We start from the raw sequence: 21,120 nt of genomic DNA on the forward strand, positions 1-21,120 counted from the left end.
CCCATAAAAGCAACACAAGTCTCTTTTTTCCTCCGACAATCAAATCTGCATTTGCGATGTTTGTTTTTACACATGAGCCCCGACTCTAATGGCTACACGTGTGTTACCCACACGAGCATGAGAAGGATCACGTTTCAGATCAAGTGTTCATGCACATCAGCACACTGCCTGGAGAACAATCACTTTACATGTAAACTGATATTACGGGTGTGAAGTGTCCTCGGCAGCCACCAGAGGGCGCCAGTGTCCGCCAGAATCCCGAGGGGAGCGTTTCTCTGTTCCAGCTTCTGTCTGCAGGTTTGCTCTCCTCTCTGAGCAAATGATTGACTTTCCTCATCCAATCAAAACAAAAACAGTTGGAACATGTCAGTAGGTGATTATGTTTTATAAACATATAAATAGTTTCATTGAAATCACTTTTAAAACTTCTATTTTCTGGGAGGTTCAGTAATTTGTACTGCAGCTCCATGTGGCTCATTTTCTATGGTCTTGACGTCTTCGTGTGAGTTTGACTCTCTTGCGTTTGGGAACACTCAGGAACACTCGGGGCACTCTGGCTAAAGCTCGTGATCGTCTGTGTCCGCAGGTAACATTTCGCACCAGGATCTACCACTGCAACATCAACAGTCAGGGCGTGATCTGCCTGGACATCCTGAAGGACAACTGGAGCCCTGCACTGACCATCTCCAAGGTGCTGCTGTCCATCTGCTCCCTGCTCACAGACTGTAACCCAGGTAAGACTGCACTTTGACCTCCTAGTCTGGACTGTGAGGGTCTCCTTGACTGCAGTGTCCCGTTGCAACCTGACGAAAGCTTTGTTAAGTCCTTATAAATAGTTTCTTTAATTGGAATTAAAGCATTTCAGTCGGTACCACATTCCAATTCTCAGACTTTCTGAGGAGGCCAGTGTGGGAACCCAGTGACTAAAGAGAGATACAAACAAATCAGAAAGAACCACTGCTTTGTGTTTTCATAGCTGAGGTTTGTATCGCCTCACAAAACTCATAAAAGGGGGATTTCCAATGGGGAAACGCTCGTAAATGTTGGAGTTACTCTATTTAGCAGCCCCACAATAAAGTGGCTTTATATGTCTGCATGACAAACTGAGCGTGTGTAGAACTGTGCACAACCAGGAACGACTGTATGATGCACTGTAAGGGCAAAAATGTAGTTATTGATCAGAAACTGGATGAAAAAGGACAGAAAGGGACAAAACAAAGTGTCAATGAGGACAAGGCCGAAAATAACAAAGTGTCAAACTGTGACATCTCCAGCTGAATCCAATGATTTATCCTAATAATTCAACCTGACACCTGTGTCTCCCTTCAGCCGACCCCCTGGTGGGAAGCATCGCCACCCAGTACACGACGAACAGAGCGGAACATGACCGAACGGCCAAACAGTGGACAAAGCGATACGCCACATAAACCCACAGAGGGCGGCGGTGACCGGAGGGAGGGGAGGGCAGGGGAGCGCCGGGCGTGTTGTGTTTGGTGGGTTATTTCTATCTCAGATTTTTAGTACTTTATTGTCTGGTATATTTTTTGCTTCCTGATTAAGTTATCTCCACAAATATGGTAATAAAGAAACACAATGGAAAGGAAATGATCTCTGCCTCTTTTATTTCCTCGTCTGTTTTGAGGGTGAATGCTGACTTCAAAGCTCGCGGAGCAAAGTCATCGCAAAAGTGAGCGCTGACTCCGCCTTTAAGCCACGTTTCAGCATGAAAATGAATAGGTTATTGTCTTTAATCATGTCTGTAATTTTGGAGGAAGGGACACATTCTGGGCTCGGTCTCATGTTAACATCACAAAGCTTTTCTTTATTCTCACTACTAAAGCAGAAGAGAAGTGATCAGTGAATAATTCCTAAGCTTGGAGCCTAGAGTTGTCTAGAGTTTAATCAGAACATTGAGGCATAGTTCTCATGGCCTGAGTCCATTTTCCAAACCCCAAGCTGGGAGTGTCCAGAGGAGGAGGCCTGCTCCGTAGTGATCGCTGGGTTCTTTGTCCACCTGAAGCGGATGTTTAACGGTGACTGTCACGTGTAGAAACGCCTGTAGGTGAAGTGGCAAGACAATGTGTGATAAGATAAAAACCTTAATGATGTTTGCCCATATGTTGGAACAATCGGCAGTGGAAAATCAAAGATAAAGCAGCAGCAGCTTTGAGGTTAAAGGAGCCCGAAGCCAATCAGGTTACAGCTGAAATGTTCTGTAAACAGCTTGAAATGAGACCTGATGATCTAAATGTCATTTATCCTGCTGTCGATGGTTTGTAAACAGTCTGTTGGGATGCAGCTTTTTTTAATCCAATAATTCTTAAGTAGAAACTGTGAAGATAATAAATGTTCACAGGGTTCATGTTGTCATGGAAATCTTGGACAAGCTGTAGAATTTAGAAACACTTTTTCTCCAGGCAGGAAAAGTCTCGTAAACCACCACAAAATGTTTTTGGAGAAGTGGAGACGCCGTTTTAATCGTTCTTACGCTGATGAACAATCAATTCATATGAACTGCAAAGGATTTATAATTCCATAGGCTATGATTGGATGAGAACAAAGTTAGGGGTTTAGGCAACTATTTCAAATCAAACTGCTGTGTGTATTGTTTTGTGTTGTGTGTCTGCATTGGTGTGCCTGCATTATTCAAACACTATTTAAAGCCAATGGTTAGGAGATCAAATAAGTGCTTAATGTCATTCAGTCTAATCCTCCTTAATGATTTCTTTTCTTAAAGTCAGCCTGTCTGGTTTTTCTTGTTTGCACTCAGATGTTACAGTTGAGTCTGCATGAGCTCATTTTTCCTGCGAAGATTAAACCAGAGCACAGTGTACTGAGCTGCTGCCAGCCAGTCATCCCAATGTGGTAAACACGCTCTCGCTCTGAACACGTGTGGGCAGCACACACGCTTTTTAAAATGTGATGAAGCCATATATGGAGCATAGGAATGACAGGCTGTGCTTCTCCGCAGGCTTCACATGAAACGTGCTTCTCGGGAATCCACCAAGGAAAATAATCAGTTTATGTGCTCTGTTCTTCTAAATACATAAACAGGTGGTGTACACACATGTGACAACAAATAACAAACTGAGCACATTTGCCAGCATGTGTAAAGGTTAATCATTTATACTGACTTTGACCATTCTGCATGTAGCTGATACTATAACTTGTACTGTAAGTCCCTTTATTACAAGTAATCAAGGCTTATATTGTCATAATCTGCGGTACTGTAGGCAGCTGATCATTAATCAGACTTTACAAATGGCCCAGTTACACTACATGTCTAATTAACTTTGGCTTGATAACACACTGCAGTACAACGTGCTCCCTAAGGTGTGGTTTCAGGACAGGCGGGGGGCTTTTTCCCTCATCAGATCTCACTGTAATTATCATTACATTACAGTACATTACGATCATTTGGCAGACGCTTTTATCCAAAGCGACTTACATTACATTATATTACCGCAGAGGGGGGAGCAATTGAGGGTTCGGTGCCTTGCTCAGGGGCACCTCGGCAGGGACTCGAACCGGCAACCCTCCGGTTCTTAAGCGGAAGCTCTACCCACTCGACTACTGCCTCCCTATCACCCAGAAGTCCTCTAGTTCTATAAAGGCGTCACAGGCAACACCAAATAACTCAGCCTGTCCTTGAAGGCCCCCATAATCAATGAAATTTCAACGTCAGAGAGAGAGAACTGAGAGTGGGACTGGTGGACAGGACACAGAGTAATTTAAGACTTCAGAGGGCAACAAAATGTCAGATGCACAAAGCTGCTCGAGGGCTTTCAAGTGAAAACTCCTTCACGAAGCCCAGCGTGATGATGCTGCATTCAATCCATTTCCTTCACAAACAAATTAACCTCAGCCTGTAAACTACAAGTAACTACATGTAAGATATGAAGGTGAGTAGTTAAAGTGGGAGTAGATAACCAAGCAGTTCAAGATAATAAAATAATAAAAGAAAGCTCTGATAAGGAGATAACAATGTTTTTAGTCCGGTTTGTTTGTTTGTTTCCATGCTAGTTGGCCGTCAATGGTAAAAAGTTAGAGATGATCCATGGAAGAACTGCCGTAGATTTTCTCCCAATTTATTCTGAAACTTAAAACATGAAGGCTAAACATTTAGCTGGGGTCCATTTTTAGAGTCAAATCTGCCCACTGACATTCTAGGTCGAACTTTCTAGGTCATCAGTCAATATTTTACCATCTGTGACATTTTCAGACACCCACGGCAATGCCATAATCCTTTTAATTTGACAGTTATAGTTAGTTTGGTGATGAGTGTATGGGTTGCATTATTGCTGTGATTGCTTCAAGCAACTAGAAATGTGTTTCCTGAAGAAAGTGTGTCATGATTGCAACTTCTGAAATTGTGGCCAAAGTGCCTGAAAGACGTTTGAATGCCTTCTGTACCGGATCAGAGATCAAATGGAATGAATGAATCTGTCAATAAACAAACGATTTTTTTTAAAACCACAACAGCACATTTAATCCATCAATTTTATAAACAAACTAAAGTAAATGAATAAAAACAGTCGAAGTCCCCCAAAGTAGTTACCATTAAATAAAGACAGAATGTATTTGAATAAAACCCTACGTGACTGACTACTGTAAAGTTCACCAGAAAGTGCAAAGTTGAATAACTGGCTTGTCCCTGAACGCACCACAAGCTTGTACTCACTGTACTGCAGCCGTCTTCCCTCCTCCCTCCCTCGCCCCTCCTCTCTCCCTCGCCCTCCTCCCTTCCCCTTCACGTTGATGCAACGTGACCGCTGTTCTCGTTCCCGGGTTACGTTGACAGCGCGCTTGGCTCCGCCCTCCGGTGTCCTGAAAGTGTGTCACTGGGTTAAAGTGACTCGAGCGGCCGGACGGAGGGGCGGGGCCGACAAATGGGTCACATGGGCGAGTCCACTATTGAGAACATTTAGTTCTCTTGACTAACCCGCAGACAGTCACAACACGGGGACTTCCTCCTTCTTTGCGCTCTATGAATGTTCCTCACCGTTTCCTCTTCACTCACAAACGCCGGATTCTCTCTCTGATGACACACCGAGCTGGAGCTCCAGAACGTTTCCTCTTGTAGATCCTGATATTAGCTACAAGAATCTTTGATTTCTGCGAATTTAGACTCAGTCATTTTGCAAGAGGCAGTCAGTTTACTTGCCTATTTTGTTGTTATTGTTGATTTGAATCATCCTCGGTTAGAGATGCCTGATGACATCGGGACAGCCAAGCCTGGTAAGGAGACAGTTTTATGATTATTACTGTTAAAAGACGATGACTGCAAGGATGACATTGTTTATGTTGTTTTTGCTGTGAAGTAAACAGTGTTACAGTGATTGTCTGCGATTGTGTCCTACAAAGGTTTTAAATGTGCATTTTCATACATATATATATTTATATATATATATATATATATGTTAAATGTTGCTGAATGTCTGTTTGTAAATATTACAAACTTGGCATAATGACACAGATTGGTAGGACGCACAATGGTATGAAATGTCAAACGATTGAAGTCTCATATAGTACTGCTGTTTTTTCCATGACAGCAGTACTTCGTTGCCCTACATTCAGAACTCTACTCAGAATAAAGCTCATCTGATTCTGAGAAGAGTTCTGAATGAAAGGCAACGAAGTACTGCTGTCATGAATTGTTAAGTACTATTCTGCCTCATATTTGAAAACTTAGTGTTCTGACAAACAATGTCCATTTTTAGAAATTAATTCATTATGCGTTTGTTATTAAACACAGTGATTCCAGCAAAATTTCAGCCGGTTGTCGTGTTGTAAAATCGGGGTTAGGAGTGTCAGTGCTGTGCTGCATTCAGGCTCCATTACCATTCTGGCACAACAACCGTGTTCTACTTCCCCGGTTGAGCTCACATGGGCCACGGGGACTGGCCATGTGTCTCTGTGTACACGCTCGAGGGAACACTCTTCTGATTGGCTGAGGGGAGGTCTCGTTTGCGCACACGCGCTGATAGAACTCTGCTCTCATTGGACGGGGCGCAGGTCGTGACGTAGCTCGTTGCACAATGCATTCCGTACACAGCGCTCGAGACGCGAGGCAGGAGCAGGCGGTACACGTGAGCGCAGTAGAAACAGCACCGGCTGACCTACATCCGTGACTCCGCCCCCCTGCGCCTCACACAAACCCACGACAGGGCCACGTGTGGGTGGGCCGCGAAAGAGAACAGTCATGCTATAGGTTAGATAATCATCTGTTGCGCCTTCTATATTTAGCCTTGTTCCAGTCAAATGAGACAAAGACAAACACATTATTTTACACTTGAGTGCAAATTGAGGGAAGCGTTAAATACTTCACATATTGAGCTTCATGCCTTTTAGAGGGTTTTGGTGCCTCTGCTCACATAGCAACCAGCCTATATAATCACAATGTAATAACAAGAAGTAATCCACCACACCTTATGCAGCAACCTAAGTCACATTCATTTTTTTTCCTTTTGTAACTAGTTTCATTCCCCCGCTGAAAACATTGTCATTTCCTCTGTTTCGTAATCTGGCTGCAGTCCTTCAAAGCATGAACAAACGTTCTTACTCTGTAGTCTCGTCACCTGATATGTTCTCTGGCCACATGTGAGCGCTGAAGCAAACTGGACAATTTCCACGAGCTTGTTATTGTGTGTGTGTGTGTGTAACTGTCACGTTGCTGTGGCACTCAGCCGGCCGGCCAGTCTGCAGTCGGAGCGTGTCTGCTGTACAGTCAGCACAGCTCACTCCCATAGGCGTGTTATGTAACGGTGTTATCCAACCAGCAAGAGCCACAGGTGATAAAGCAGGTCAACCAAGGCGATGAATAAACCAGTTTAGAAACACACACACAGAGACACGTGTTCTGGCTGCACAGGCGTGTCACGCATCTGAACTTACTGTACTTGCTGTGTTCAAGAATTAGTTTGTTTGTATGTGAGTTTGAGTTTTTTTTTTACATTTTTAATTTTGTTCTGTTATGCTTTTTGGTTTGCACGGATTTTGGCAAGCTCATAGGGTAGTGAAATTAGTAAGTAGTTTTATTAGTAAAATAGCCTTATCCATAACCATATCCTTTGATGTTATGGCACAGATCTAAATGAGTTCAAAGCCAGTGGTTGTGTTTTTTAAGATAGCGAAAGTCACAATGCGCACCTGTGATGGATTTTTCAGGACAGTGTGAAGTAAAGCCAGTTAGTTTTATGTCCATTTCAAAGTCTATACGGTGAAATTATTTCATTGCTTTTGTCTTTTAAGTGACATGGAGCAGATGGAATGAGCTGGATTCCACAGATATTTCCTAATATCTCTTTGTCTCCACAGGAGGAGTCATAGCCTACATCTCCTCTGGCTCTGCCTCCAGCCCAGAGTCCTGCATGAGTAACAGCCCTGGAACTGGTTACCTGTCCACATCACCTACTATGCCCCGCACCGCGCTGCCCAGCAGGGCCGTGGGTATGCTGGTGGACATCGCCCCTCCAGCCAAGACTGGACACTCTCGTGGCCACGGCACAGAAAAGGCCGGACGCTCATCCACGTCTGCCAAAAGCAGCATTACCAGTACGTACCTGACATTTAACACAGACTCTGTAATAAGATGATGACATTATATACAAATGTGATGTGGTACACATGTAACATTGCTTAATTATGTGTTGGCAGAAATCAATGGCATGGTGCTACTGTGCAAAGTGTGCGGAGATGTTGCCTCAGGATTTCACTACGGTGTTCACGCCTGTGAAGGCTGCAAGGTGAGACCAGCTCCTGCTGCTCTCATTAACAGCTTACATTGCACACTATTCATGTTCCATGTTCACTCACATTCTCTATTGGATCTTGGTTCTTCAGGGCTTCTTCAGGAGAAGCATTCAGCAGAACATCCAGTATAAGAAGTGTCTGAAGATGGAGAACTGCACCATCATGAGGATCAACAGGAACCGCTGCCAGCAGTGTCGCTTCAAGAAATGTCTTGCTGTTGGAATGTCCAGAGATGGTGAGAGAGCGACACACTTAACATGTAGCTCCATGTCAGTTGACTCTGTGTAGTGTTTAATTAGGGATACTTTTTCGTGGTATTTACATTAAAATACAAAATTTCTTTATCTTAAAATACAAGTTAAAATTGGATATAAAAATAAGTAAATCAGATGTGTTTGCACCATTACGGATCCAGTCAAATTGTAAGGACAAGGTTTATTCAGTACAGGACAGCTGCCGCACAGAGGCGTACACATACGCCCCCTGGTGGCAATTAAAAGTCATAATAGAGTAATTGAAGTCTACATACAATCCAATTTTAAATATTCATACAGAAGACAATATATGCAAGTATGAAATATCAGCTTAAATCTGTGTGTTTGTTCACAAGACAGTCAAACTAACTTAATTTATTCATTGATTTTGATCATAAATAACAAATGCTTTGGAATCTTGTAGTCTAATGTTTGTCACTGTCCACCCTCAGCTGTCCGGTTTGGTCGCATCCCAAAGAGGGAGAAGCAGAGGATGTTGCTGGAGATGCAAAACGCCATGAACAACATGATGAGCAACAACAGTCAGCTGCACAGCATGCTGCACGGCCACCAGAGCCCACCTCTGCCCATGGAGGCGCTGCCCAGCAACGCCAGCCCATCGCCCTCCTCCTCCACCTCTTTATCATGCTCCAACCCCTCCTCTCCGCAGTGCCCACAGGACTCCGAGTCTGTGGTTTCCATGGACACAAACTCCAGCTCTGCCTCCTCCTGCTCGTCTGACAGCGGCGAGGATGAGGCTGTTGTCAGGATGAGCAGGCAACACCAAGACGCCTTTGCCTACAGCCAGCAAAGATCACTGAGACAAGGCCAGGGCTCACCCTCACCCGTCATGGTTGCCCTAGAGAAGGGGACCAACAGCCGCATGGAGGAGCAACAGGAGACCTGGAACTGCTGGAACAACCATGTTGTCGCCACGGGTCACAATGACAGTCCGTACAGCAGTAGCATCAGTAACGCGGCTTACAGAGAGGAGAGTGCAGGACACCAAAAGCAGCACCTGAACAGCACCCCTAGCTGTGAACCATCAGAAGACAGCCGAAGACAGCGTGAATTCACACACAGCAGTTATAACGGACCAAGCAACCGTGTGGACAACAGAGCACACTTGGTGAGTATCAGAAAGTCACAAATGGAAACGGAGCATGTAGCAGTTCACACTGTTATCCAGCTGTTGGTTACCCTCCCTGATGGTCCTTCTCTCTGCGTTCATCCAGATGTGTCCCATGAACAGTTCGCCCTACGTGGACCCCCGTAAGCCCAGCCAGGAGGTCTGGGAGGAGTTCTCCATGAGCTTCACGCCCGCTGTGCGGGAGGTGGTGGAGTTCGCCAAGAGGATCCCAGGCTTCCGCGACCTCTCTGAGCACGACCAAGTCAGCCTGCTGAAAGCTGGAACTTTCGAGGTAAGAGAGCAAAAATTATACACAAGTCAAACTTGTGGGGTTCTTCAGAAACAGGATCCTCTGTGGCTTTCCCACACAAACCCTTGAGTCTGCAGGCTCATATTTACTCTGATAACAGAGTATAAGTAAAACTTGATGGCATGTGAAACACTGCATGAATCTGAGCCACGATCTGACCCCATCACACAGTTTGTTCACACCTTTGTCCCCCTTTTCCACACGCAGGTGCTGATGGTGCGATTCGCCTCTCTCTTCAACGTGGCTGAGCGGACTGTGACGTTCCTGAGCGGGAAGCGCTACAGCCTGGACACACTGCGGTCACTTGGCGCCGGCGAGCTTCTCCACTCCATGTGCGAATTCAGTGAGAAGCTGGCGGCATTGCGGCTCGACACGGACCAAATGAGCCTCTTCACCGCCGTGGTGCTCGTCTCAGCCGGTAAGAACGCCTCTGTCTGAACGTCATCATAAAGACGAGCTGTGTAATCATAGCTCCACTCAATCACCAACATGGTATTGTTCTCAAGCTTCAACCTGTCCTCTCTTTCTCCCCTGGGATCAGATCGCTCAGGAATCCAGGACCTAAACTCAGTGGAGGCCCTGCAGGACAAACTGATCCGAGCTCTGCGAAACCAGGTGATGCAAAACCACGGCGAGGAGGCGTCCACGACCTTCACCAAACTGCTGCTCAAACTCCCTGAGCTGCGATCACTGAACAACATGCACTCAGAGGAACTGCTGTCTTTCAAAGTTCATCCGTGAAAGCTTCCTGAGGGTACACACTGCTATACCCCCAACACACAGACACACACACACACACATCCATCCATCAGCACCAGGACCTGCCTCTTATTCCCACATCCTCTCTGCATTCGACCAACCCAGTTCTGTTTCTTTCTAGAATGTATCAAAAGTTATTTTTTATTATATTTTTGTTAAGTAGGCTATGTGAGGGTCTGAAGAGAGAATATGAAATGTACTGTATTTATAGAAGATTAGCTTACGCTTGTTGCACACAAACACACGCAAGTGCACGTGTGTTAGAGGTTCCTAGTTTTGCAGAGCTGGAGGCACTTTTCTATGTTAAAGAAAAATAAATGTACTTAACTGGTTTATGAAATAATAGAGCAGAAAACAATAAGTCCTATGATTTAATTTTATTCATTGTTTTTCCCTTCAAAAGCCATTTAATTCCAAAGTGTATTCTGTGATGAGTGGGTGAATGTGAGCTCATATTTACCTCACATGCCGCATGTTTGTTTGGTCCAATATTCTGACAGATACATGTCGAAGAGAAGGCAAGCTATCAATGAAAGTGTCCATGAATGTGTGATGACCGCTGTGAATGCATGGCTGTACTTACGCAAACACCTACACATGCATAAGTCATCTTGCCTCACAAAGCGTCAATTGTCATTGTTTCAACTGTGGCTTGTGTGTACAGTGTTCTTTTCTTTCTTTTTTTGTTTTATAAAAGCCTGTTTAAGTCCCTGTTAACTGCCTGTACACTGCCGTGCGATTTCAGAGGATCCTATAACGGCGTTTCACACAAACACTACATTTGCACGCTCTGGAGCAGAAACAAACCAAGTGACATAAAATCCACAAACAGCGTGACGCAGCGCCATGTGAATGCAATCACTGCCTCGCCGCTGCTTCCCTGACTTTCCAGTCTTCATGATGTAATGGGGTTTTGTTTTGAATCAAACCTTGTGTGCTTTCTGCATAGCACTGAATTTGCAATGTGTATTTCTCATGCATTTTGTTGAAATGTTTTCTTGTACTGGCAATGCGGCCACATGTAAATAACTATATATAAATATATAAAAAATATATCATGGAAATAGAAATGATGTATGAATAAAATCAAGAGAAGCATTTCTGTGTATTTTGTGTTTTTACTGTCCAAGGAATAATGCTTACTTCAAATGTATATGAAGAGCAGCGTTTACTAAATCACCACAGGGGGGCGCTGTTAGTCTAATATATCAGTTCAGAGCCCAAGGAAACACCTTTTATCACCATCATTTTATTATCGAGGCGCAGATCCTTTCAGAATAAAAGTCACTTCCTATTAACACCTGGAAGAACGTTCACAGTGTTGTATTGTAGAATTTGTTGCAGGTAGAAGGTGAAAGAGATGCATACATAAACTACATTTTAATATAAGTCAACAGATTATTTTATATTAATATATTCTTATGAAGTGTTAACCACAGTCTTAAAAAAGAAATCTCTTTTTAACGTCTTCCAAACTCATTTCTCTGTACCACTTGGCTCAAACAGCTGTTTTGTTTGTTTCTCCGATTAGAAAAATGTTCAATAATCATTGAACCTGCAAAGTAGGAAGACAACCAAAAGAGCTGGAAACCTCAACTGAGTCACATGTTTTACATTCAAATATACTACATTTGAATGTATATAGCATTCAAATTCAGCTGACTGCTGAAGTTACCAGTGCTCAGGAGCATAAGGGTAATAACATTATTATTCCCCTTAGAAATGACAATAAATAATAGGATTGTGGTGATGGATTTCTAACTTTTTACTTTGACTAGTATCACAGGTGTCTTCAATCTTATAATCAGTCATTCAGTCTATTTAAGTGGAGAAAATTCCTCCCTGTGCTCTTTGGTGTCATTGTGTGCACCACACTGATAACGACAATGTGCACACAATTAAGAATGGTAAGATTGTGTGTACAGCACTTAGAATAGCAGCAATCTGGTGTGAAACATCAGTGTTTAGACACTGACAGCAAAGTGTAAATGAAGACCCCTAATCACAATCAACAAGATGGAACACAGGAGCCCACAGGCCTCCTTATCGACGGTATCACTTTATCGCCTTGAGAATGACTTGGACCGACGCTCAACAGTACTGCAGAGACCATTACCAGGACCTGGCGACCTTTGAAAGCATGGATGACATAAACCGTTTAATAAGACCTGAGGAGGGCACCTCACTGGCCTGGATTGGACTCAATGATGACCCAAGCTTGTGGAAGCAAAGCTTAGGGGATGACACCAATTCCTGGAGATGGTCAGCAACAGATCGGGAAACAGGAAAAACCAATTACAGTAACTGGGATTCAGGAGAACCAAATTATCAGGAGTGTACATTGATGAGAAGAAGTGGCACATGGGTGGATAAGAGCTGTCATTATTGCAATTATTTCATTTGTTATACTGGTAAGACAATTTTTTATTCCAAGACACAAACAGGTCAGCCAAAGGCAAAGAGCAACACAAAAAAAAACATGATAAACATGGACAAAAATGAATTTCATACAGCTGCGTTTGAGTAAGGCGACTCTAGCCTAGAGTTGTGGAAACACCCATTTTTTACATTTACTAACTAACTTCAGTCTACTTGAAGTGGATTTTTTGGTACATCAATAAATAATTTGAAAACTGAAACTGATGAATGGTCATGTTTCTTTTCTGAGTTCAATATTATTATTTTTTAGATGAAGTAACTATTGGAACAGCAGCCAACATCATTACTTCACTCTGCTCTGTTTTCAGCTGGAATGTTGAAACATTCTTGGCTGAATGGTCTGAGCAGAACACAAAGTCAAATCTGGCTGAGGGCCATTTCTCCCTTTGGTTTTTCATTACAGCTGAATGTTAATGTTCTTTAACTCTACCTCATACAAACAGAGAACAAAGTCAACAGCTGTATTTTGAAACTCATCTGATCCAGACACTGTAGATTGCTCAGAGATTTTAAATGCAAAGTATCTCATCATCCGTAGCCACTCAAACTAGCAGTAGCTAAATTCAGTTTAAAGTCTGAATGGTGTCACCATGGATTAGAAACGCTGATGTGGAAATGTTCCAGAACAAACCACTTTGACTTTGTTCAACACTGAATAAAACCTGACCCCTAAACTGTTCTCACGATTAAAATGTTTATATTGTAGAAAATAACTCTACAAAGATCTACACTTACATCTCAACTTCGATGTCATGGATGGATGCCCAGGCATACTGCAGAGAGCACTACACAGACCTGGCTACCATCGAGAACGCTCAGGAGAATGAGCAAGTAGACCAGATATCAACTTACGGATGGATAGCTTCATCTGTCAAGAAGGTACAGTAAATGTTCGCTTAAAATCAATGAATATTTCTTTTCATTTCTTCTGGGACCAAGGAAATATTATACAGTATTTCTCTCCTTGGGTTGTGATTATTATTGGATTTTCCAGAACAACAAGATGGGACGATGATAAAGGTGAAGATGAAGATTCGGTCTGATGCTGACATGACTGATCCAGCTCTAAACACCCATTTCGTTCAACAAGTAAAACTCTCTCACTTCCTCTCTCTCTCTTCCTTTACTTCCTGTGTAAAAAAGACATGACACCATATATTCCAGTCAAGATAAATGAAGAATAGAAAAGGCACAATGTTCCCTTTGTCCTTTCTCAGCTACAAGAAGCTCCGGTGAAGCAGGGATGGACAAACGTCACGCTGTACTGGAAGACTCAGCCCAAGCAAGAAAGTCAAAACACAAGTAAAGCTCTCCAGGAGAAATGCAACAACGTGAAATAACAAGAATGGAGGTAATTCATAAAGACGCGCTGACAACACAGCAAAGGGCTGAGAGAGGCGATACTTCCTACCTAGACATAATATAACTATGAAAAAAGAAGAAAAAATACTTAGGAAAACCTAGCAGAAACTGTCCACAGCTTTAATTCAATCCAGCTCAACTTTATCTGTAGAGGGCCGAATCACAACAAAGGCTATCTCAAGGCACCTTTCATACAGAGCATTTAAAGAAACCTAACATTTCCCCATGAACAAGCACTTTGGCATCAGCGGCAAGAAAAACTCCTTTTTAATGGGACTTAACCTCAGGCAGAACCGAGCTGTAGGTGGGGCTGATAACAAACAGTTATGAATGAAACATGGTTCTGTGATGCTGTCTGTCCTTACCACCACATTAGATCTGCTGCTGTGTTCTTCTCTCTCTCCTTTTCTGAAAAGAAAGAGATGACAGTGAATACATTTTCTTGCTGTTATTACTATTTCTACAAATATTCTTCTAAATACATAGAAATACATGTTAATGTTAAAAGTGAAAATGTGTTTTCACTATTGATGACGATACTTGATGATGTAACCAACCATTGTATAATCCTGTGTCAACCAAGATAACTAATTTCTTATTTGTATAATAAAATAATGGCAAATTAGCAATATGCAAGCTACAGCATGGATGATTAATTTTGTGCTAGTGCAGGCCACAGAATTGGATGAGTGTGTCAGCTCATCAGAGCTGCATCAGAGTGCCTGGTGTGCGGCTGGACATCACGGGACCACTGGAAGATAAACCAAACTGTTGTTGTCTGCTCTGTAGTTTCTTGTGTTGTAATAAACATAAAGACATAAATAATTTTCTGTGAAATGTGATAACTACAGGGATTTTAGAGTAAAAATACTGTAGTCAGAATGACCGTCAATGTGTTTTAATTTCAGCAAACCAACCGGAAGCAAATCGTTTTTTATTCAACTCTTTAGCCACTCATTACATTACGATCATTTTGGCAGACGCTTTTATCCAAAGCGACTTACATTACATTACCACCCTTCGCAGAGGGTTCGGTGACTTGCTAAGGGGCACCTCGGCAGGGACTCGACCCGGCAACCCTCCGGTTCCCAAACGGAAGCTCTACCCACTGAGCTACTGCCACTCCTCTTAGCTCCTTAGTGAGTCCTACTGTGTCATCAATGAACTGGACAGATGCTCACCAGCAGAGTGAAACACACTCACCTGACAATGATAGAATGGATGATAGATAGATAGATATACTTCATTGACCCCAAACTGGGAAATTATGATGGAACCTGTGCAGTCACGAAACACTTACGCTTGTTAAGTACTTAGGGGTCCAAGCACGGAGTGCTGGAACTCATTTGTTTTTGCTCTGGTTTTTATTATTATTATTATGATTTTTTTTAATTGTTTTTGCTCTTCTGACAGAATTTACCTTAAACAGATTGGACCAAGCATAAGTGTGCAAATCGCTAAAATTACACATTTGATCAAATTTTAACTTCAGTCATCGTTTTTCCAGAAGTCATTGAAACCAGCGCATGTCACCCTGATGTAAGTAGGCGGGGCTCTGCGCTGTCGGTGTGCCTTGTGGTTCCGGTGTGCCTGTCCGCCATTGTCTCGAGTGAAGCAACTCATGTAGTGGACGTGAGCAAGTGGAAATAAAAGTAGTAGAGTTGGCTTCTATATTAATGAATTAGTAATGTGTATTTGTGGAGCGAAGTCAGCCACCGACCTCTGGCAGCTGCTGACTTGTTCAGAGCTACAGGTAACTACACATTTCTATCATTAACGCTTGATAAAAAGCGACTTGGCGCGTTGAGCAACTTCGTCTACACACAAGCGACTACACTAGTTTTTCAAAATAAACTACACGTTCAAATGGTATATGCATTGGCATTGGAAACGGAAGCTAGTTAGCGCGAGGTTACACCATTGCCTACGTCCGTTTTTCAAAATAAATTACACGTTCTTCACGTTGAACCCACAGCCTGATTCATGCTCTCGCAACTGGCCTGGCAAACTACACAGTCATCAATTTGATGACACATGTAACATTTAACTGACACACTAGAAATACAAGACACACAACAGAAATGAACAACTACACAACGGAACTTAAACTGGGAATGTTTTGATGATTACATTCATATGTAATCAGATATTTTTGGGTTTGTAGTGTCACTGATCTAACCTTCCAATATAGCTGTTTTATGGAAATAAAAACAAAAAAAGAATTATTAAAGTTGTAGTTTATATGAAGCTGGCAGTTCGTTATAAACGGATGATTTCTGTTAATAAGTATGTGTGTGTGAACAAGACGTAGTGAATGTATTACAGCTGACTTAGTTTGAAGGGTTTTGTGTAAATAGCCTATTTTAAAGTTGATTAAGTAGTAATTAAAGATGCAGATGATCAGTTGATGAATTAATCTGCCAATATTTCACTTTTTTACTGCAATTTTATGGAATTTGCATGCCAATAAAACCTAAAACACACAGATACTTCCTGTGAACTTGTAGGCTGGTGTCATGGGTGGGAGGGGTCCTTCAGGATGCCATGAGGGGGAGGCAGTAGCTCAGTCGGTAGGGCTTTCGCTGGTTCGAATCCCTGCCGAGGTCCTTGGAGAAGCTACGCCCCGCCCCCCCTCTCCCTGCCGAGGTGCCCCTGAGCAAGGCACCGAACCCCCAACTGCTCCCCCCTCTGTAATGGGGGGTGGTAATGTAAGTCGCTTTGGATAAAAGCGCATGCTAAATGAGCGTAATGTAATGTAATGAGGCAGTTGGAACTGTAAAGATTTTCCAGGGAGGGGAGTGGGCAACCAACGATCATCTGGGCTGTGTTGATGACCCTCTGGAACGCTGTCCTCTCTGCTACTGTGTAGCTTGCATGGAGCACTGGTAGAAGGACACAAGCAGTTTTGAGGTGAGGTGGTTTTTACAGCCTCATGCTACAAAGACACGAGCAGAACACAAAACTGCAACAGCAATTGTCTGTGGCCACCACATTCAAAACCATTCCGTTTTTGGTATTGTCTTGCTTTCGCCTTTGCATTGCAACTGTTTTCACTTGCACCAAGGTGAAATTGATTCAGAATCAGCTGTGCTTCCTAAATGGACGATTGATATCCCTGAAGTCTAGCTGACTTTGTGGTATACTGTCATGTGATCAAGTGTGCCCTTAATTTTTTCAAGCAGTGTATTTCCAAGCCTAGTCCTTATCAGCATACTCTTTTTTATAGCGTTTAGAGGACAGCAAGTGAGTTGCGTCGTTTTATTGAGTCCACCCAGTTGATTTGGTTTGGACTCGAGTGTGATTGCAGTGTTCATACAGTAGATGAACGGATCAAAGGGAATAAGTGTTCTTAATGGTAAATTAATTCTCTGAATAGTTTTCATGCAGTGAAAACACCAACTGAGGCATTTAAAATTTTAGCCATTTTCGTGTGAATTTGAGTGGAAATTGTTATTGAAGAAATGTGTACTTCATGTTCCAAAAACTGGAGTTCCATGTAAGTAATGCCTCTTGATCTCTGATACATGTGTGGCAACTGCATCAAAATATCCACAGAAAGAAAGATGTTGACAGGGACACCCCACAGATTTGAACTCCGGTGCCCCATTTTATCAAAAATCAGGGTAATCCAATGAAATATCTAAATCATTTCCTGGTTCCAAACTCATTTCTGTATACCGTGTGGTCTCTGCTGCTCTAACAGCTGATTTGTTTGTTTTTCCTATTAGGCATAAAATAATCATTGAATCTGCAAAGTTGGAAGACAACCAAAACAGCTGCAAATTTCCACTGCGCCACTTGTACTTGTGCAGTTCAAATATATATTCAAAATGCAGCTGACTGCTGAAGTCAACCAGTGCTCAGGAGTTACAGCACAAAAGTAAAAAAAAATCACTGATTTCCCTTAGAAGTGACAATGATTTATTGGATTGTGGTGATTGATTTCAACATCCCATGCATCTTACAATCTTATAATAAGTCATTCAGTCTGTTTGAATGGAGAAAGGTCCTCCCTGTGCTGTTTGTTCATTGTGTGCACCACACTGGAAAAAAAGAGGCTGATTTATAACTGACGAGTTTGTCTTTATGGAAAAACATCCTGGAGATGAACTCTCCAAATTTTGGAAGGGATAAAGAAAAATCAAATGTCCAATCAAAGCTGCATTATTTCCAATCAAACACTGATCAATCATCTTTTTGTTATTAATCATTTATTCTTTCTATTATCAGTTATTGTGTTAATGTTTGTATATACCCACAATGTTTCACAAAGTGCCTCCAAATGTGTTTCAAATATCCCAAAAGTTTGGTTTGGGAGGGCAAAAAAACTCATTAGTTTCCCCAAATATTTCTCTGATTTCCTCCCCTGAATGTTTAAAAGGTTTGATATATTTCTCTAATGCAAGACAAACCACAGGATGACTGCTTCATCTACTGTTGATGCAGTGACTGATATTTCCCAGAATGCCTTTCAACGAGAACAGAAACAGATGTTATAAATAAAGCTACAAATGAACATTTAAGAATGTTTGCTACCATCATGACTTTGGCCCTTTGTCCATGTCAAGAAAACCCCACTGACCGGTTGGATACTCAGATACTTGTCAGATACAAAATTCTATCCAAGAGAGTCTTCTATAGACTGCAAATGCAGCAATGTTGTAAGTTCGGTTCATGTCTAAGGGGTTATCTGTATTATCTGTATACCAAAATGTGAAGTAAGAGAAAAACCTCAGTTCAAGATACAACCTTGTTATTCCGCAAAAACATTCTTTCCTTCTGGAAATCAGCATCTACCTCTGCAACTGTGTCTTGTGCTTCCTCAGTGTCTGTCCACATTGGCAACAAAAGCACCACCAAACTGAGCAGTGTGGCTTCTTCTTCTAAAGTGCTTTATCTCTTGACTATGACTAGCCTGCATCCTAAGAATATAAGGAAAAGTGAAATGTCAGCAAACCTCACACATATTTACATCATGTATCAATGAAATAAGATCCCTACTTTGCATTTGAAACACATGCTTGCTACATACAGTATATCAGCAACAGCAAATGTTTCTCACTCAGGTAAGCACCTTTTCCCTGCTGGTGTGCAAGTTGTCCACTTTTACATTCTTAGATTGCTGTTGGAGCACTCTCTTTTGGAAACTGCTAGCAACTTCTTCCAATTTGCAGTGAGAACAGAAATGGATTATAAAGTCTGTGTGATTTTCCTTCTTCTTGGTAAGACTTCAGCGGATATATTAGAATAATTGAATGTGTCATTTACGTTGTTTGTTTATTTATTCATTTTACATTTTGTCATCAACCTTAAGGATTTCTCATCCCCTCCTCCTACCCCTCCTCTTACCCTCGACGGTACCACTTTATCGCCTTGAGAATGACTTGGGCCGACGCTCAACAGTACTGCAGAAACCATTACCATGACCTGGCAACTTTTAAAAATGTGGACGACATACAGCGTTTGGTAAGATCGGAGGAGGGCAGCTCAAAGGCCTGGATTGGACTCAATGATGACCCAAGCATGTGGAAGCAAAGCTTAGGGAATGATACCAATTCCTGGAGATGGTCAGCAACAGATCGGGAAACAGGAAAAACCAGTTACAGTAACTGGGATTCAGGACAACCAGATTACTCCAATGGAGATCATCTGTGTACAAGGTTTAGAGACAAGGGTGTCTGGAAAGACGAGGACTGTAAAAATACCAATGATTTCTTTTGTTTTACAGGTAAGACCATTTTTTTATTACAAGACATAAACAGGTCAGCCAAATGCAAAGAGCAACACAAATTCAAACGTGATGAATTTGCACACATGAATTTCTTACAGCTGCATTTGAGTGAGATGGACATTTTACATTGACCTGCATTTTGTGCAAAATGAAAGATGGGTCATGGAAACATCCACTATTTGTATTTTCTTGTTCAATTTAAAACAGCCTACTTGAGGTGGATTTTTTGGGTAAAAACTGAACACTGTGGATGAAATGTTCAAAATGTTCTTTTTCCAGATGAAGTAAATATTGGAACAACCTATTGTTACTTCACTCTGCTCTGTTTTGGCCATTTCTCTTATTACAGATCGAGTATTTGGTCATCACTCCTGGTCAGAAGTCACACCAACAGATTTGAGGATATGATGATGAATAATTCCCACACAGCTACTAGATTGTGGAACGTCTGCCCCATTTTAACTTCTGATCTAAATATTGGGGATGAGAATAGAAAACCTTATTTGCACAACATCCCATCATGGAAACACTGCCGAAGTGCACTGTCAACATTAGCTTATAACTTACATATTTATATATGTAACTTGTATTTCTACATCGTATTGGAGCTCATGCACACATAAAGCTCACTTCAGTAATCCTCTAAATAACTAAAAATCTTCTGAGAAGTTAGATTTGTTTGTGCAAAGTGACTGGAAACTGTCTTGTATTTCATGTTAGTCCCTTTGGTTTCTTCATTACAGCTGAATGTTAATGTTCTTTAAATCTGCTTGATACGAACAGAGAACAAAGTCATCAGCTGTGTATTAAACTCATCTGATCCAGACATTGTAGATTGCTCAGAGATTTTAAATGCAACGTATCTCATGATCTGTAGCCACTCAAACTAGCAGTAGCTAAAAGCAGCTTAAAGTCTGAATGGTCTCAACATAGATTAGAAACGCTGATGTGGAGATGTTCCAGAACAAACTACATTGACTTTGTTCAACAGTGAATGAAACCTGACCCCTAAACTGTTCTCATAATTACAATGTTTATATTGTAGAAAATCACACGGCAAAGATCTACACTCACATTTCAACTTCGATGTCATGGACGGCTGCCCAAGCATACTGCAGAGAGCACTACACAGACCTGGCTACCATCGAGAACGCTCAGGAGAATGAGCAAGTGGCCCAGACATTAAGAAATGGATGGATTGGCCTGCACCGAGTGCCATGGAGGTGGTCAGACAAGAGCAGCAGCTCCTTCAGAAACTGGGGATCTGGACAACCAGATAACTACTACAGAAAACAGCACTGCACATTTGAAGATCTCAAACATGAGTGGAATGACGAAGACTGTCGCAAGGATTATAGCTCCATCTGTCAAGGAGGTAAATGTT

The 21,120-nt window shown here is 42.1% G+C and overlaps 2 protein-coding genes across 3 annotated transcripts in view; both read left to right on the top strand.

Annotated features, from left to right (window-relative positions):
- LOC143000945 (ubiquitin-conjugating enzyme E2 E1-like) overlaps positions 1-1,582 on the top strand; it is an 8,600-nt gene extending 7,018 nt beyond the window's left edge. Inside the window, exons 5-6 of one of the 2 annotated variants that reach the window (XM_076150445.1) lie at positions 587-734; positions 1,330-1,578. In XM_076150445.1, the coding sequence (XP_076006560.1) occupies positions 587-734; positions 1,330-1,427 (246 nt within the window). In that variant the 3' untranslated portion in view covers positions 1,428-1,578. Of the gene's footprint in view, positions 1-586; positions 735-1,329 lie in introns of both variants that reach the window. The other variant, XM_076150446.1, reaches the window with a different exon arrangement.
- A 3,342-nt stretch (positions 1,583-4,924) lies between these two features.
- On the top strand, positions 4,925-11,302 carry nr1d2a (nuclear receptor subfamily 1, group D, member 2a). Its single transcript, XM_076150282.1, has 8 exons — positions 4,925-5,238; positions 7,318-7,554; positions 7,657-7,745; positions 7,843-7,987; positions 8,459-9,135; positions 9,242-9,427; positions 9,653-9,863; positions 9,987-11,302. Exons 1-8 carry the CDS (start codon positions 5,208-5,210, stop codon positions 10,184-10,186), a joined length of 1,776 nt encoding a protein of 591 aa, XP_076006397.1. The 5' UTR covers positions 4,925-5,207; the 3' UTR covers positions 10,187-11,302.
- Positions 11,303-21,120: the final 9,818 nt, after the last annotated feature.

This window comes from Genypterus blacodes, unplaced genomic scaffold (genome assembly GCF_046128005.1).
Source record: "Genypterus blacodes isolate CSIRO-AG114 ecotype Tasmania unplaced genomic scaffold, CSIRO-AGI_Gbla_v1 ptg000052l_1, whole genome shotgun sequence".
Classification (NCBI taxonomy): domain Eukaryota; kingdom Metazoa; phylum Chordata; class Actinopteri; order Ophidiiformes; family Ophidiidae; genus Genypterus; species Genypterus blacodes.

Excerpts from the sequence above, each read along its gene's own strand:
- nr1d2a (XM_076150282.1), top strand. The coding sequence starts at position 5,208 with ATGCCTGATGACATCGGGACAGCCAAGCCTG. Across the intron at positions 7,988-8,458 it reads TGTTGGAATGTCCAGAGATG|CTGTCCGGTTTGGTCGCATC; the intron begins GTGAGAGAGCGA and ends GTCCACCCTCAG. Across the intron at positions 9,428-9,652 it reads TGAAAGCTGGAACTTTCGAG|GTGCTGATGGTGCGATTCGC; the intron begins GTAAGAGAGCAA and ends TTCCACACGCAG.